Here is a 17,187-nt window from a genome sequence, read left to right as displayed (position 1 = left end):
GAGAAGGTGATAAATTACTAACATTGTTTATACTTGTTGTGATGAAGGGGGAAGTCATTTCTTTATATATATTTTTTCTTTTTCTTTACTATATTCTTATTTTTTCTTTCTTTTCTATTTTTCTTCCCATTTTTTTCTTCTTTTCTGCACTTTTTATTTATTTTTTTTAGTTTGTATTTTTATCTTTGTAATTGTAATTTTGAATAAAATTACTATAAAAATGAACTGATCTACTGCTAGAAATATGTTTTTCTAATATTCAGTTGGAAAATGTCTTTCTGTAACTTAAATTCATTATTTCAAGAGAAAACAAGTCTTGACCTCTCTGCCTATAGCACAAATTGTAACTGGGTGGGGTCAGGGCAAGTATTTCTTGCTGCCCTGTCCATGCATTGGATGAACATATGGCGGAGGTTAAGTAACACTCCCATTTTTATATTTAATTCATCTTCATACAGCATTCCAAGTGTAAAAGGATTCTTTTCAAGCAAACTAATTACACTTTTAACAATTTAAGGATTTGTTTAGAACAATGTCAGAAAGCTGACTGCAGGCTAAACAAGAAATATTGTGGAAGTCTGCAATTGCAGAAATTGGACACATGCAGTAATCATTTGGGGGGGGGGAGGATTGAAATAAAATAATAGCAACCTGAGAATAGAGCCATAAAGTTTTAAAGATAAAACAGAGATAATACCAATATATGGTGGATCTTCAATGTTTCTAAACCTAATGGCAATACAATAAATATTTAATAACAAAAATAAACTTTAAGCAATAATGTTTGAGCAGGCTGGAATTGTTTCTTTGCCTAATTACTTGTTTAGAGAAGGATTTTTACTATTAATGAAGGATCATTCAACAAAAGCAAGATTGTTGGTTCCACATTTATTTAATATAATTTTATATCCTTATTCACATCTGTAATGGTCATGCCTATGCAAAATTTTAATGAGAGAGAAGAGAAGATGTGCTAGAACATTTTAAAAATAACTTTATAGATATGGAGAAACAAAATAATATCTAGCCCTCCTCTCTAGCACTCAAAAGAAAATGAGCAAGCAGAGATTTTCTAGGAAGAAAGACCAGCTATAGGTACCACGATACTAGTCCAAAGTTCCTTGGCTAAACAATAATTTCTTCTTGCCCCATCAACTCTAGTCACACTCCTAAATAATTCAAGTTGTTCTTGAAATATGGGAAAGACAACAATAAAAATGTTGATACAATCCTGATACTGGACCAGGATTGCTAGTCCTATCTGCTAAAACTGCAAATTTCCTCAAGCATAAAAATAGTAACCTACAGCAGAATAGAATGTATTTGCTGCTAGCTAGGTATCTGAACAGAAGGTTAAATCTCTGAATACTCCATCTTTGCTCCTGCAAAGAGAACAAAAACAAAAGATTTTTCCAGGTCCCAGGGAGAACTTCATTCCAGAGGACAGGCACTGTAACAAAGGCACACTTCCAGGGTTCCAAAAAATGGCATTGCTTAATCAAAGGAACCCAGAACATACCAACTCTGCCGATCAAATCGACTGGGCAGATGTTATGCGTGATAGGCAGTCCTTCAAGTAACCAGGCCCTATGCCATGTAGGGCTTTATAGGTCACAACCAGTACCATGAATCGCACCTAGAAGCAAACTGGCAACTAGTGCAGTTCGCAAAGCAGAGGTGTTACATGGGCATACCAAGGAATGCCCATCACTGCTGTTGCTGCTGCATTCCAAACCAGTTGAAGCTTCCAGATGGTTTTCAAGGGCAGCCCCAAGAAGAGCATATTGCAGTAGTCAAGTCACAAGCTGACCAGGGTATGAATGACTATCTGAAGGGCCTTCCAATCTAGGAAAGGGCACAAATGATGGAGCTGTGCAAAGTCAAAGAAGACCCCCAGATTGCACACCACTCTTGAATGGGAAGTGCTACTTAGAAAGTGACAAGAAGGATGTTAGTGGGATTTACTCACAATATCATATCATACCTGCCCTAAGTCACTTGTACAGACCACCAATAAGTTTTATAGCATAAGTCAAAATATTGGTAACTCCTCTAAATGGCTCAGGATACCACTGAGACTTCCTGCTCCCACACTGACCTATCTGCATGCTAAAATCTATTAGAACAGAGTAGAATATTGCTCTAAAAAGTGTTCTATTTTAAATGACATACCTTGATGTGTACCCTAAAGGTTCACATGCACTGCCTCTTTCATCCCACTAGCACTCTGATGAATTGCATGGAGTAGGGAAGAAAGTAGAATAATTAAATATATTAGTGCTCAGATTCTATACACAGCTTGCATTGCCATATCACTTTCCTATTGCTCATCTCTCTCCAGCTACAGGAATTATATTTTCATTGTGTTGTACAAAAATCTGAAGGAGGGACATGGTTCTCTTATTCTATGGAACACTTGGAACTTGGGAAAATGTACTTAATTGTATTGCACAGAACAAGGAAAGAGTGAACTCAAGGAGCTGAAATTAACAAGAATGCTGACTAAAGACTCCTGCAAAGTTTACTTTTCCACACAGCTTATGCAGATGTTCATCAGGCAGGGAGTATCACAAATGCTGCAAATTCTGCACTTAACTCATTTCATCATAAAGTAAGAGTACTATACAATTTTATTTATCTCTTTGCCACCATCTAGTGGTCAGATGGATTTTTGTAGCCCAGATATATTAGCCCTAACGATGTGTGAAGACTATTTCTGCAAAATATGAAGTCCCCTTCAGTATGGAAACATATGAGAAAACACTGCAAAGACTGGCATGGTAAACTAAATGTTGTGTTCAAAAAACAGTAAGTGGAAAGAAGCACCAACTCACCTTAAGCCTGATTTGCTCATAGTTGACTATTGGCCTGTTGCTGAAGGTGATGGCATTGCAGAAACTTGCCTGTCGCTTGACCACTTTCTGGGTGGTATCCATGATGATCTGTGTCCCCTTGGTGTGAGGGTGGAAAAGCAATGGGCTGACGGAGAGTGTCCCACACTGTGAGATGGGTAGACAGTGCTTTTGCTTGTGGTGGCATCGATGAGAGGAAGTAGGAAAGGGCCCACCAATGGAATCTGAGGCAAGAACGAAAAGAGAGAGCCAATCTTTAAAACAAACAAACAAACAAACAACCGCTGTTGGTGAAAGACATTGAATGAAATCATTGCTGAGCTACAAGGCTAATTTACAGAAAACTACAATATAACATAAACTACAATATAACATAAATAAAATAACATAAATATAACATAAATAACTACAATATAGCCATACATATTTAAGTCAAAGGTATATGCAGCATTTAAAACCCTATTTTGTGGCTCCCAAAATCTTCTTTGGTGACAATTGCTTGATAACAGTAGTGCAAAATAAATTCTGCAAAACAAATTATAGATGAAACTACATATAGAAGGGAGAGAACAAGTATACTATGTTTTCACAGGCAAAAAAGCAATTAGCTGGCAGATTTTAACTAACTCTGGAAATATTTAGAAAACATTTAAGAATGTATAGTAAAAATACAAAGTTTAATTAGCTTGGTTGTTTGCTTGCAAACATTTCATTATCCAACTAGGTAACATCATCAGTATACTGATGATGTTACCTGGCCAGGTAAGGAAATGTCTGCAAGTAAACAACCAAGCTCAGAGAGCACCAAGGACTCCACAGTTCAACCTTGAGCTACATATATTCTCTTCTATTGGAACAAAGTTTAATATAGGTAAATAAGACAAGTTTTAGGATATTTAATCTACAATCTGTTTCAGGTTAATGGAATTTAATTCCTTGATCTTTCTTGGTTTTGGTTAAGTATTTTAACCATTTGTATGGATAAGCTTTGTCCTGTACCTCCTATGAAAATGTCCAACATTCAAGAGTAGAATACATGCTGTCCATGCAAAAGATCTGAAATTCAAGTCTTAGCATCTTCAGGTAGGCTTGGGAAAGACTTATCAGAATCTTTAAACATTTGTTACCAGACAGACCTTTCCAAGCCTGGTGCCCTCTAAATATTTTGGACTTCAATTCCTTCAAAACTGTTTGTACATTTGAGATGATAGCCATAAGGAATGCTGAATAATATGGGCCAATTATTTAATTCATTAAAGTACTGCAACTGCTAACCTGACATGATACCATAAAAAAGCTATGAGTTGGAAACACCTAAAAGTTAAGAACAATATGCCTTGTAAACAAGCTATTTCTTCTATCAGTTGTTAAATTCATTTATAATAAGAGTGGATAGCCTTGCATTCCCTCTTTAAGATTCATGGGGCCGCTGATAATGCAACTTTTCACAGAACAAAAGACCTAATAAAATAGAAGACCTATCTCCTTGTTTAGCATATTATTAATCTAACAAAGTAAAATATTGGACATATTAACTTACCTAATAAATACAAACTACAAAATATTGGTGTACACTCTGCAAATTCATTATTTTATTACAAAAACTAGTAGCTAATCAAATGGATACAAAATACATTTTGAGCAGCTGGACAGAAGTAAGCTATATAAAGTATCTGGAAAGGAAAAAGGTAGAACCATTCTTTCATAAATGAATGGGCACAATTTATGGCTTCCCAGGAAAGTCTGGAAATAACACTGGGATATCCAAGTACAATATGACAATACTGAATATATATTTATTCATCTTGATATTTCCTACTGAATGGTGGTACCATTCCACAATTTGTAGCCACTCTTTTTATATACAATATTTCATTGTGTACTATATTGTACTAGAGATATTTTAATATTAGATAACCCACAGGATGTTTGGCATGGCAGGAAGCATAAAACTATTTTAATCAATGAATGAAAGGAAACACTGCATAGTCCTGAAGATCTAATAGAGGAGAAGGTATTGGTTGAAGATCACATGCTTTCCCTTTTCTTACATGGCAAAACTTGCAAGTTTGATTATCAACTTGTTAATATCCAAAATCATACACCTGGCTGTTATCCACTTATAGATCACCATGAATTGGGCAATCATACACTACAACATTATATTCCATTGATAACCTGTTAAGCGTATTATGTATTCGTGCATGGATAATACCATGTGTTTACATAGCACTTTAGAAAGCAAGGTTTACATGTCACTATTCCAAGTGTAGAAGGTGCCTGAGATTCCATATTCTACTCCTCACAGTTGATGAGTGTTCTTCTTTACAGATCCTTATGCATAAGCCATGTGCTGCATACGTAGAGCTGTGTATATCATTTACGTTCAGTCACCTACCAGAGAAATGATTCCTAATATCTTTGAGATCAGAGTACATGAACCAGTCTGAAGAACTTTTCAGCAGGCAGATGATCATAAAACCAGCAAAACAAGATTGAGGGAGGGAAAGCAAGAACAATTACATTATTCTCTACAAGTTGTTTTTTCTGTCTTTGGTTATTTGGGTTAATTATTAAGAAAGTTATTGACTGTAAAAGGATCTCTTCGAAGAACTAATTTCTTAAAATACATATCCTGAGGCAAATCAGGTGTTCACTTTCATATGAAGTGTACAGAGAAGTACAGTAATAATGTACACATGTAGAAATATATATCTTCCTAAGTTTTTTGGGGGGGGATTAATCACCTGTTGTAATATTTGTTATCATGTTTATTTTTATGTGGCACATAATGTTCTTTAAAAATTGTGATAACAATGTGGTCAAAACAGCTTTCAGTTTCCATGCAGCCTTCAACAAACAACCCCATATGTTTGTAGTAATAAAACAACTTTCTGTAGCAGCAGGGAAACTAAGCTGTTGTGCAGGGCAGAAGAAGAAAGAGAACAAATGCAATGCAGTTAGGTAGCAAATGCTTGGGGCAGACTGCAATGACTCCCTAGAATACCCCCAATATATTCAACAATGACTTTTCGATGGAAGTTTGGGAATAAAGGACAGGAGGCGTATCAGATGGAAGAGACCATGGCAAAACCCTTATGCCAATATTTAAATACAAACCCGAATAGCAGTACAGTACAGTACTATACAGGTCAGCTATGATAAAGGCTACACAAGCTCATGAAATCAGCCCTCTCCACCAAACCAAATCAAAACTATCACCAAAGCCTCTGAGCATGAGTTCTCATTCAGAACATGTTTTAACATATCAAAGCAGCTACCTTGACCTAGACCTAAAACTGTTTAGTGCGCCCAAGCTTGAAAGATATCCCTTGCTAGTCCAAGCGAAGCATCTTCAAAAAAACAGGTAGTCATTTTACAACATCAGCCCTACTTGGTTTTCATTCTTGGCTGTCACTCACCAGTTTTGCTTCTAAGCTGCCATGGAACAACAAATATAGAGAAATTGTGCTTTTGTCAGCATGGTGATGAAGGAAAAATGAAGAGGCTTTCTGTGATGAGATCTCTCTCTCATGCAGAGTTACTGGCCATAGTTCAATGATAGAGCATGTCCTTGCATGTGGAAGGAGCTAGGTGCAATTCCAGAGGCTTGGGTTCTATTCTCCTCTAGTGAAAATGGACATGTAGCAGGTTATCAAGACCTGCCTGACATTCTGGATAAACTTGTTGGCAGTCAGACTAGAAAATACTAGATAACTGCCTGGCCAGCATTAAGTATGTTATTTGATTTTATTGTATTGTATTGTATTGTATTTTATTGTATTTTATTGTATTTTATTGTATTTTATTGTATTTTATTTACTTACTTACTTATTTTATACAGCCACCCATCTCACATACATGACTCTGGGTGCTTTTATCTAAAATAGATAAAAACAAATAAAATACCTAATATAAAATAAAAACATGTAGCATCATAAAATAACCATCAACAAAGCCAAGAGATGGGCTCTATCACACATCCGGGGGCCTGGGCTCGGGCACAAAACCAAGTTTTTAGGGCCTTACAAAAGGCCGACAGGGTTGGGGCTAACCTAATCTCCGATGGAATGATTAGTACTCTACTACTTTAAAGTTTTTGATTAGATGCAAACTGTTATGACACACGACCAAATTCCTATGTTTTTAGGGACTAGATCCAGTTACAAAAACATAAATGGACTTTGCATACTTTACCAAAACTCAAACCTTATTTTACTATTTGATTAAAATTATTCATGGCTTGAAGAGCTGGAGAATGTACTTGCACAATATGTTCAATACACGCATATTTTTTTTAATTGACTAGATTTTCTGTTCAGAGCATTTTTCATTATGTCAGAAATGAAAAGTAGGAAAACAAAATGCTGCCAAAGGTGTTTATGCTTCCCAGAACAATAAATTTACATAAGTATTCAAAGTGATTCATCCAAACTCTTCTTGAAGTCCTTATTTTAAAACTGTATGGGTGCTAAGGAAGAAAGATTATGTGATCTGCATTCTGTTCACAGTAATAGGTTTAGCGCAGGCACTAAATATAGGAAATACCATGGCAACCCAATTTGAAAGTAAATAATATTGGATACTGATACCTAATATTTGTTTCTCTTCCCTGTCCTGTAGTGTTGTACAGATGAATAGAGATATGCTAGACCTTCAGTTTCCATTCGTGTAGCATGCTCACTGAGTGTAAACAGCAACTGACATTGGAAACACCAGTCATGTAAAAGGAGATTCTAGTTGTGAATATTTAATGATAGTTTATTTCCATGGTCTACAAATCAATGTGAGTGTTGTTTGCTTTCCTTCAATAGGCCTCTCAAATAGTGCAGACTTAAAAAAAAAAAACCCACTCTGTTGCTAAATATAAACCAACAGTTAATCTTTGGTAGAAAGAAAGAAGAAATACTAGTCATAGTATTTTGAGATCTAGTTCTGGAATATTTCTAAAACTGCCAGCATTCTCTTCCAGTTTAAATACATTTGAATAGAAAGCCTATCCTGGGCATATTTTCCACGCACATTGCTATAACTTGGAAGCTATCCTATTAAATTTCAGCAGGATTATAAATCGGAATTTGGTTCAGAGTTGGAAAAGCTGGAAGAACCAAGGAACAATACCATTTCTTAAAAGTCTCGCTTTTTTATGTAAGCAAAACAAAATTTGCCAGGTTTAAATACTAATGTTTTACATTTGCAAGTTAGCCTAAATTCAATACAATATATTTATTTGTGCATAATACCAAATAAAGAACCTAATGATCTCAACATTCAAAGGAAGGAATAATCCAATTCAGCCATTCACCTTTATCACATGAAAGGGAAGAATGGAAACATGTTGTTTGAACTTCCTGTCTTTTGGACAGAGATCTGAAGAGGGGCTTGCTTTATGCCTGAGAATTCTCTACCCGGGCTCTCAGATGGTGAGCTGTGATCCTCTGGGAGTTCAGGAGAAACATTTGATGGGATCAGAATTGGGGCTGGGGGTGCCCATGCACAGCCAGACTGCTAGGAGTCCCCCATCCTGCTCTGCTTCAGCAAGCCAGAACCAAGTTCTCACAGCTTTGTATGTGCAAGTGTGATGGTTGGGACACATGGTAAGTGTGTGCACCTCCTCCTTGGCTGGGTCAACATGGCCAAATGACCCTAACCTCTATGGTTTAAGGCTACTCTGAAGTCAGGAGGACCAGGATACAGGGATATAACAGAAGGAGCAAGGCCAGCAAGTGTTGTTCTATTTTCCCATTCATGCTACTGCAGAAGTGCACAACCTGAAGTCCCAGGATTGCACACAGCCCTCAAAACACTTGTTACAGCCCTGAGAAACCTTCAGAATGTATCAATACATAACTGAAGAGTGATCATATGAACTATGTTGAATTTTAATTACATGGAAGGTAAATTAAATCTGAAACCCAGTTTGGTATAGTGGTTAAGGCACCAGACTAGAAACCAGGAGACTGTGAGTTGTAGTCCTGCCTTAGGCACAAATCCAGCTAGGTGACCTTACCCAATCACTGTCTCTTAGCCCTAGGAAGGAAGCAATGGCTAACCACTTCTGAAATCTTGCCAAGAAAGCTGCAGGGAAGTCACCAGAAGTCAAGATTGACTTGACGGCACAAAAATAAATAATAAATTTATTAGTCAAAATTGTTCTGATCCACTCACTAGTTTTTAGTGTGCCCCTAGCATGTTACCCAAAGATGAAGTATAGCCCTGAACTAGGAAAAATTGGGCATGCTTCTGCTAATATATTTGCATGAAAGAGAACACTGGAATAAGAATTACATTCCTAAGTAAAAAATTGGAACCTTGAGAAGTTTCTTGAAAGAAAAAGAAAGAAAAATGCATTTGTAAGAAAATGGAATATCTGAAACAATAAACTCTTCCAGAAATTATTTAAATGTAAAATAATCTAACTTGAGATAAATTACAGATCAAGAAGTAACAAACAAGTCCCAAATGATAGAAGAGAACCAAGGAAGCTTTAAAAAGCAAGAAAGCTTTCTTGTAAGCTTATTCATTTTGTGCTCTAACATTCATTCTAAGTTTCACTAAACCTTTTCTTGCCCAAATCAGGAGAACAAGAAGAAACACAAGTTCTGGCAAAAACTATTAAGATTTTAAGGCAAGAGGAAATAGTATTTGGAGTACTTACTCCTCAAAATATTATGTCAAACAATAAAAAAGTAAATAAAATACATCAGGAGCAGGAAACTTTGCAGAAAGTGACCTGACCATCAGAGGACAAGAGAGGGAAAAGTCTGTTGAGGGATACAAAATTGTAGAGAACCTATATCTTTACATCTTTTTTTAACGTGTTATAGTAGTTTCAAATAATAATGAAGAAAGATTACTGAGAGCAAAAATTTCACAACTGACATTTGCATTATGCAGAAAAATAATGGACAGAAATCTGTGCTAGGCAGCTAAGGAACATTCTAAGGGGAGACCTTGTTTCATTCCGAGCTTTCTGATGCCAGAGTAATGACATCCAATGGGTCCAGTGCTGTTTCGTGGAGGAACAGTAGAAGAGAATGAATGTTTATGTTTTCTTCTAGGCCAAGAACATAGCTGAGGGAGAAGTTTAAAATTCTCCAGACCTTTCCCCTATCACTTTCATTTTTTTCCCTACACGATCATCAATGCTGGTAAAAGGACATCTCCTAGATTAAATCCTTCTCCTGCCAATGTCAGATTTTCCTTCTGAGGCTAGAACCCTTTTTTATCTTGGAGGGGAAAATTAGAAGAATTATATGGTTTCTTGGATTCTCTTCACTGTCCCAGGAGATTGCAGTCTTACTCAGAAATAGGTAATATAGGATGTGTTCTAGGGTTAACTGCAAAATGAAAAATTATGAAGTAATTGCATCTGGGATTCACATATTCAACATTTTAAAGCACTGAAATATAAATCTGTTGACCCGCTACAAAGTATCTATTATTAAAGTGAGTCTCTTTACTGGAAGACTAAAAATTAGTGCAATATTTGGAGGGAAGGGTGGATTCCAAATAACTAAGAAAATACGGGTCATCCTATTCACTTAAAACGAGAAAGAACTTTATATAAAATATATCTGATTCATTTCTTCAGTAAAAACATTTAGGAACTGATGTTGATGTGAAAACTACAGTTTTTCCACATCATCAAGCTATGCACTAAAAGGATAAAAAGCTTATGTCCTGAGAAATCTGACTACTTACTGTCCTTTCTATCCTTGTGCACTTCTTTCTTCTTGCTTGGTCATTGCTATGACATTTCTGTCATAGTCGCACTCTTTCAAGACAGTATAAATGTTCACTTTTGCAATTACAGTGTCAGAGATCAAAATCAGACATTGATGAAGGTGAATGTAAGGCAAACAAAACTGAACATCATATTCCATAAGAGACCTCTGTCATAGGCTAAAAGCAAATGAGCTGTGAGTGGCAGAGATATTTTCTCCAGTTTAGGGAATAAGACCAGTGTCATGAGAAATTAAGGATGACAGTTGGCTGATGTAATTTAAGGACAGGTGAATATCTTCTCTTTCCTGTCAAGATGCCATCTAATGTCAGAATTTTGAAAATAACCAGATGCTTGTTCCAAGTATAAAATACCAACATACCTAACCACGCTCAGCTTTTTCCAAGCATTCTTTTTTCCTGCTTTTCATGTCTGAGGAAAAAAGCTAGATTGATTCCACTTTCCTGTCCCAAGTGTTCAGGTAGCAGTTCTAGCTTTATTTCTTACTTTACTTTCAGTATAGTTGCAGGATTTGGGGAATCCTTAAGCATGGTTACCCTCAATGTTCAGTCAGACATGTAAAGAATCAGAGCATGTAAACTGAGAACTCTCTGTTCTTCTGGATACTCTATATCAGTGTCTCTCAAACTTGGCAACTTTAAGATGTGTGGACTTCAACTCCCATGTTGCCTGGGGAATTTTGTGAGTTGAAGTCCACACATCTTAAAGTTGTCAAGTTTGAGAAACACTGCTCTGTATGAACTGGAAATGTAGCACTAGTAGGATGGTGGGTACTCTTCTGCCTTTTGGATCCAGAATCACGTTCAAGCTTTCTAATATCCCATCCTCGTGCAAAAGCAATTTTTCAAAAATGTCAAGTTAAAATGGAATCATTTTGAAAACTACTGAGTTTATATACCCTGAGAGTAATACAATTAATACTACCATTGGTATAATTATTATTTAATTCATAAGTTCCTCAAACAGAGAGGAGTAAGACATTTAAAGAACAAAACATAGTATATGAATGTATGCATAAAAATGGTGGAAGCAAGACTGTTTTGCATGGAAGAACAATATGCAGAGATACAGTGAATGACATAGGACTAACCTATCTATATGTCTTTCTCTTTTTTGTTATCTCTTGGTTTTGCTCTTACTTTTTTCTGTGTTTGCATATATTGTTTACCCCCAAAGAAAATAGCAAGAGGAATATGTATGTATGCATTAGCACACTGTTCAGGTAATTAAGAAGCAGAGTTACCTTTACTATTCAGTTCCTAAATTAATCTGAACCAGCACCAACATTGCTATCATTTTTAACTTCACTTTCTCCTGATTTGGCAAAGCAAAAGGTAGATTGGGATCCACTAATGCATCTGAGCAATTTGGAATAAATTGGCAAACATTTCTATTTTGAGTTGTTTAACAATATCAGCACAAAAACTTATCCCAACCATATGCATAGTACCTTAAATTATCCTGTTAAAATGAAAAAGTCTGAGGTTACAAGGAATGAAATTTTCTTGAGAAGGGCTATGACTTCCCTTCAATTCTAAAATTAAAGACAATTTCAGAATTGAGGTCTCCTGTTTTGTACCAAGCTCTGGTTGATGGACCTTGGAGTTCTACTTTAAAAAAAAACAAACTGCAACATAAAACGTATCCTGTTTGGGAAAGGGTTGACTAGTGAATGGAGAATGAGAATCCCTGTTATGATTCAGTAAAAATTAAAAAGAGAGCCAGTTTGGTGGTTAAGGAGCCCAGCTAAAAACAGGGAGACTTTGAGTTCTAGTCCTGCCTTAGGCACAAAGCCAGGTGGGTGACCTTGGGTCAATCACTCTCTCTCAGCCCTAGGAAGGAGGCAATGGCAGACCACTTCTGAAAAATTTTGCCAGGAAAACTGCAGGGACTAGTCCAGGCAGTCACCAGGAGTCAAAAACTGACTTGAAAGCACCAAAATAAAATAAAATAAAATAAAATAAAATAAAACCGCAACAGATCAAGTACTTTGTAAATAAAGTTAGTTAAGAGGATAGAAGGCTTTTGCAGGAGAGACTAAGTAGAATTTGCCTGATTATTTCTGAAAGAAGACCAAGAAATCACAATGACAGGGTGAGCAGCCAAAAAAAAAAAATAATGCTGACTAGAGTAACTAGTCTGTGATACACCCCTTTCCAAACAACCTAGTACAGGTGTTGTTTTTTCAAGAATTCCTAGATTAGCCTCTATTGGAACAAAGACTGCTGCAAAATTTGCTGAAGTGGGCACGCCTGACAGTATGGTTTGTTTCCTGAAAACAAAAAACCAACCACAACAAACAATGAAATAATTCATATGGAAGTTTTCACAACAAATATCATATGGACTTGCAACAGGGAAGGAAAGCTGTGTGTGTATGTATGTACAGAGAGAGAAAGAGAAGTTTTGTATGTGTACGTGGAGAACATTTTGTCTTTGTTTCTTTTCAATATGGCATACGTAATGTCATAAACTGTTGAGCCTAGTTCTACAAAACAGAGAATTTGACTGGTTTTCTTCTTTCTTCAGCTGCTAGAGTAACATCAAGCCTTTCCCATCCCAATGTTTTCAAGATGTTTTGGATTACAATTCCCAATATGTCTGCAAATTATTGAAGTTATAATTCATACATTTGTAGTTAATCTCATAAGGGATATTTGTGCTGGAGCATCTAATCTAGTAAAAGAGTAATGGGAGTGGGGGAAATTCTGAAGTTTGTGTATTTCTCTGGGTTTATTTGATGTGGATTTATTAGGGCAGAACTATCATTAGAAGCACCCATTTCATATGGCAGATTATGAGAGGCAGGGAAGGATTCTCCTTAATGGAGAGGCTCCAGTCAGCCTTTGCCCCCATAGCCTGCTGTCATCCCTTTATAAGTGTTCAAATAAAACTGAATTGCCCATCCAGTTCAATCAGTATCATCTTCTCCATTACTTCCAGTACTTATAGGCACAGTAAAACAACTTCCAAAACATTTTCCCATACAGTCTATTATGAATCTATGCCAAGTCTTCTCTTTTGTCAAAGAAGTGAAAGATAAACCCAGGAATATTTTCATATGAAAATTGTGAGAGGGTAGTTCCATTATTGTGCTGGAATATCAGAGCAGTTTGGGGAAAGTAATTCATCACTTTATTGCGCTGATAAAAAGGGCTAATAATTTAGGTGTGGAAGAAAGTGCAATGTTTTAAGAATGGACGGAAAGTATTGCTGGAAAACTGAAAACATGTGGGCTGGTCTAGTTTTTGGACAAAATACTATTGTGCCTGTTTTCATTCACTCACCTAGGGAAGTTTTGGGGGAAAAGAACGAGGTGTTGAATGGCAATATTAAGGAATGCCCAAAATGTTAGATTGGAGGCACTGACTATTCTTTAATACATCTGTCAGGTAAGCCCCAAAGTACAGAAGTGATGTAAATAAATTATACTTGAAAGCTTTTTGGGAGAAGACTAATTTTTAACCAGTATCACTTTATACCACACATACCAACATTATATATGTAACTTTGAAACTCCTGAACAAGCTAGTAAAACAATAATAATACAGCAAACTTTCCAGCAGGTTGTGCTGTTAAGGTAACTTCAGAAATTTGAAATTTGGCAAGTTCATTGAATTATGATAGATAGATAGATAGATAGATAGATAGATAGATAGATAGATAGATAGATAGATAGATAGATAGATATCCATTTTTAGTAAATGTTAACATTGCCTCAGTATTCCCACAGCATTTTCTATGAATTAATCCAACTGAGGCATGGATTGATTTAGAAAAGTAACCAAACAGCATTCTTTTAGAGAATATAAGGGCTGAGCACAGAGATGTAAAATAATGTTTGACTTCTTCATTTCACAGATGATTTCATTGTGCAGATATTTCTCAGTTTCAAACTTAGATACCTATTTCTGTATCTTTACCTAGAAACATAACCTATTGCTCCAACTTTCCCACCCTACAACTCTAAGCAAAGTATAACCCTAAGATTTTGTTTCCACATATAATTATGCATAATCAAGTTTTCACAGTTATTTTTAATAATATGTTGTCTTAACCTATGCTTGTTCCCTTTTTGGGTGTTTGTAAGTCAAATGATTAGGGAAATATGCTTGCTGGATAAGGATATAAACAACTAGTTACGTATCTGAGACTACCCGCCCAGAGTCACTTCCTCATGAGATGGGCAGTGACCAAATTTGAAATATAAATAAATAAAATAAATAAGTAATGGAATAAAGGGGAAAGAGGATCCATTTAAATTGAGAAATGTTAACATGCTATGATACAGTTAGCATACAAAATGAAAATGTAATAAAAGACACAATGTGCTTCAAATGAGTTTGTAATCATCCAAAATATGGGTACTGAAATGACATTGTCTCCCTTTTGGAACTCTTCCATATTTTCTCACTATTGTTTGCACATTTTTTCTTATAAAGCCACCACCCCTACCATCTATCCTCATTTCTTATTTTAAGATATCATTTTTAAAACTTTTATAATAACTATATTAAAGCCTGTGGGTTTCTCAGAAGTATTTTGGTACATTATTTGAGACTAACTGGAATCTGATCCAGCAGGGCTCTTTATATATTATCTAGCTTTATCTTGCATTAAAACATAAGACCATTTCCTATAAATGCCCTTCCTCCATTATAAAAATGAAGCAAAACTTAAAGCTGACGTGTTGAGCATTTTATTAATTGTTTATCGTTCAAAATCTATATACATTATTGATTGTGGGTTATCTGGGGATGGTATATAAATAGGTCACAATTAATGAGGAAAGTAAGGGAGTTTCATAATTTTCTTTTCATATAGCTATATTATTAGAAAAGGGTTCCATCTATTTCATGTGCTTTTCTTCATGTCACGTGTCTTATTCTGAGAAGCCTATGTTGCAAATGTTACCAGATTCTATCTTCTACAAAAGGCTACCCATACAAATGTACTCCTCAATGAAGTACATCGTATATTTAAGGAACTGAAAGACAGTCTTTTTTCTAATTTTCAAGAAGAAATAATATTTTTCTTGTGTCTAGAATACAGAGCTGTTTATTCTCTGACACTGTTGAAACCTCTGTGCCCTTCTATTTATGCTGTTTTCAATAGCATTATATTGAACTTCATGCACACAGTATTTTATTATGAACATCTGCTATCCTGCACAATAACTGGCAGCCAATTACTATAAATGGTATAATAGAATTACAGCATACTTTTCTCCAAGAATGAATGCTAGTTTATAAGGTAGCCAGTCCTTGTCATTCTTATCTTTAATTGCTATTGCTTATGTCTGATATCACAGTAACATTAATAATCCCCTTTTCTATCTGACAAAAAAGTTATTCTTCTTAAAACATTTGGGATCATTTTATTTCTTCCTCCAGCTGGTCAGGTGTGATGTATACTCCTACCGTTATTAGTGTGAGAGCTACTTATCAAGGCATCAGAACTTGGCATCTTTAGGCAATCTTCTGAAAGGCTGAACCCACCTGGCTCTTTTCATTTTAGAGGGGTATATAAGAGCTGTGCTAGATCAGACTAAAGGCCTACCTATTTCCATATTCTGGATCTCAGGGTAACCAATCAGATGCTCTAGGAGCTACTACCACCACCATCACTGGTGTTTCTTGTGTTAAGAGATAATATTGAATCATTAATTTCCTTTTTTTCTAATCCTTTTTTAAAACTGTTCAAGTTGGTTGGCTTTGCTCCATCTTCCAGGAACAGATTTAAATTGAACTTTGCAATGGTTTAGTTCTGCCTTTAGTTCATTTGGGACTGGCACACTCCAGATTCCTTTGATTAAATAATGGCAACTATCAGGATCCTGGAACACGCCTTCTCAGTAGCAGCACCTGCCCTCTGGAATGAGGTTCTCCTGAGATTCGAACAGCTCCACCCTGCTGGTGTTGCAAAGGGCTCTGAAGATCTTGCTTTTTGTACAGGACTTTGGCAAGTGTGATTAAAGCCCCCTTTTATTCTTTTTCTTTGTTCCCATCTTTGTCTGCCATCTTTCTTCTTTTTATGTTTTGTATTGTTTTCAACAATTTGTAAACTGTCCAGAGTCACTGGGAGCTGGGCAGCATATAAATTTAATAAATAAGTAAATGGCCAAATATTCAACTTTAATATACAACCAAAGATTCTAGAATTATGAAGGTAGGAGAACAGCATCTCGCCTTCCACGACAGAAGTAACGTTATACCTTACTATCATGCCTCCCCACTCACATTCTTCAGATGTGATTTTCTTCTAGATCTTTGATAATTTTGGTTGCACTTTCCTGCACACTGTCCCACTATACAATATTATTTTTTAAAAACTGAAGTTTGGTGCGCATACAGATTTGTATGAAGGCGTCTCTGTATCAGCAGTTTTCTTTTCAATTCCTTCCTAAGAAATGTATTTATTTGTTTATCTATCTATCTATCTATCTATCTATCTATCTATCTATCTATCTATCTATCTAATCTATCTATCAGATTTATATAGCTGCCCATCTCACACAAAGTGACTCTGCATGGAATTGTATTTTTTACTGCTGCTGCACACTGAGTACCTACTATATTTATCTGAAAA

General features: G+C 35.9%; 1 protein-coding gene across 4 annotated transcripts in view; it reads right to left on the bottom strand.

Moving 5' to 3' along the window:
* NEURL1 (neuralized E3 ubiquitin protein ligase 1) overlaps positions 1–17,187 on the bottom strand; it is a 147,543-nt gene that overhangs the window by 46,534 nt on the left and 83,822 nt on the right. For all 4 annotated transcript variants that reach the window (XM_007423233.4, XM_088132409.1, XM_025163424.2 and 1 more), the window contains exon 2: positions 2,835–3,076. In XM_007423233.4, the coding sequence (XP_007423295.1) occupies positions 2,835–3,076 (242 nt within the window). The remainder of the gene's footprint in view (positions 1–2,834; positions 3,077–17,187) is intronic.

The sequence above is a fragment of the Python bivittatus genome, unplaced genomic scaffold, assembly GCF_059951505.1.
Source record: "Python bivittatus isolate LINGU-HERP-01145 unplaced genomic scaffold, Pbiv_v1 ctg000980_np1212, whole genome shotgun sequence".
NCBI classification, from domain to species: Eukaryota; Metazoa; Chordata; class Lepidosauria; order Squamata; family Pythonidae; genus Python; species Python bivittatus.
This window is presented reverse-complemented; position numbering and strand designations above follow the sequence as displayed.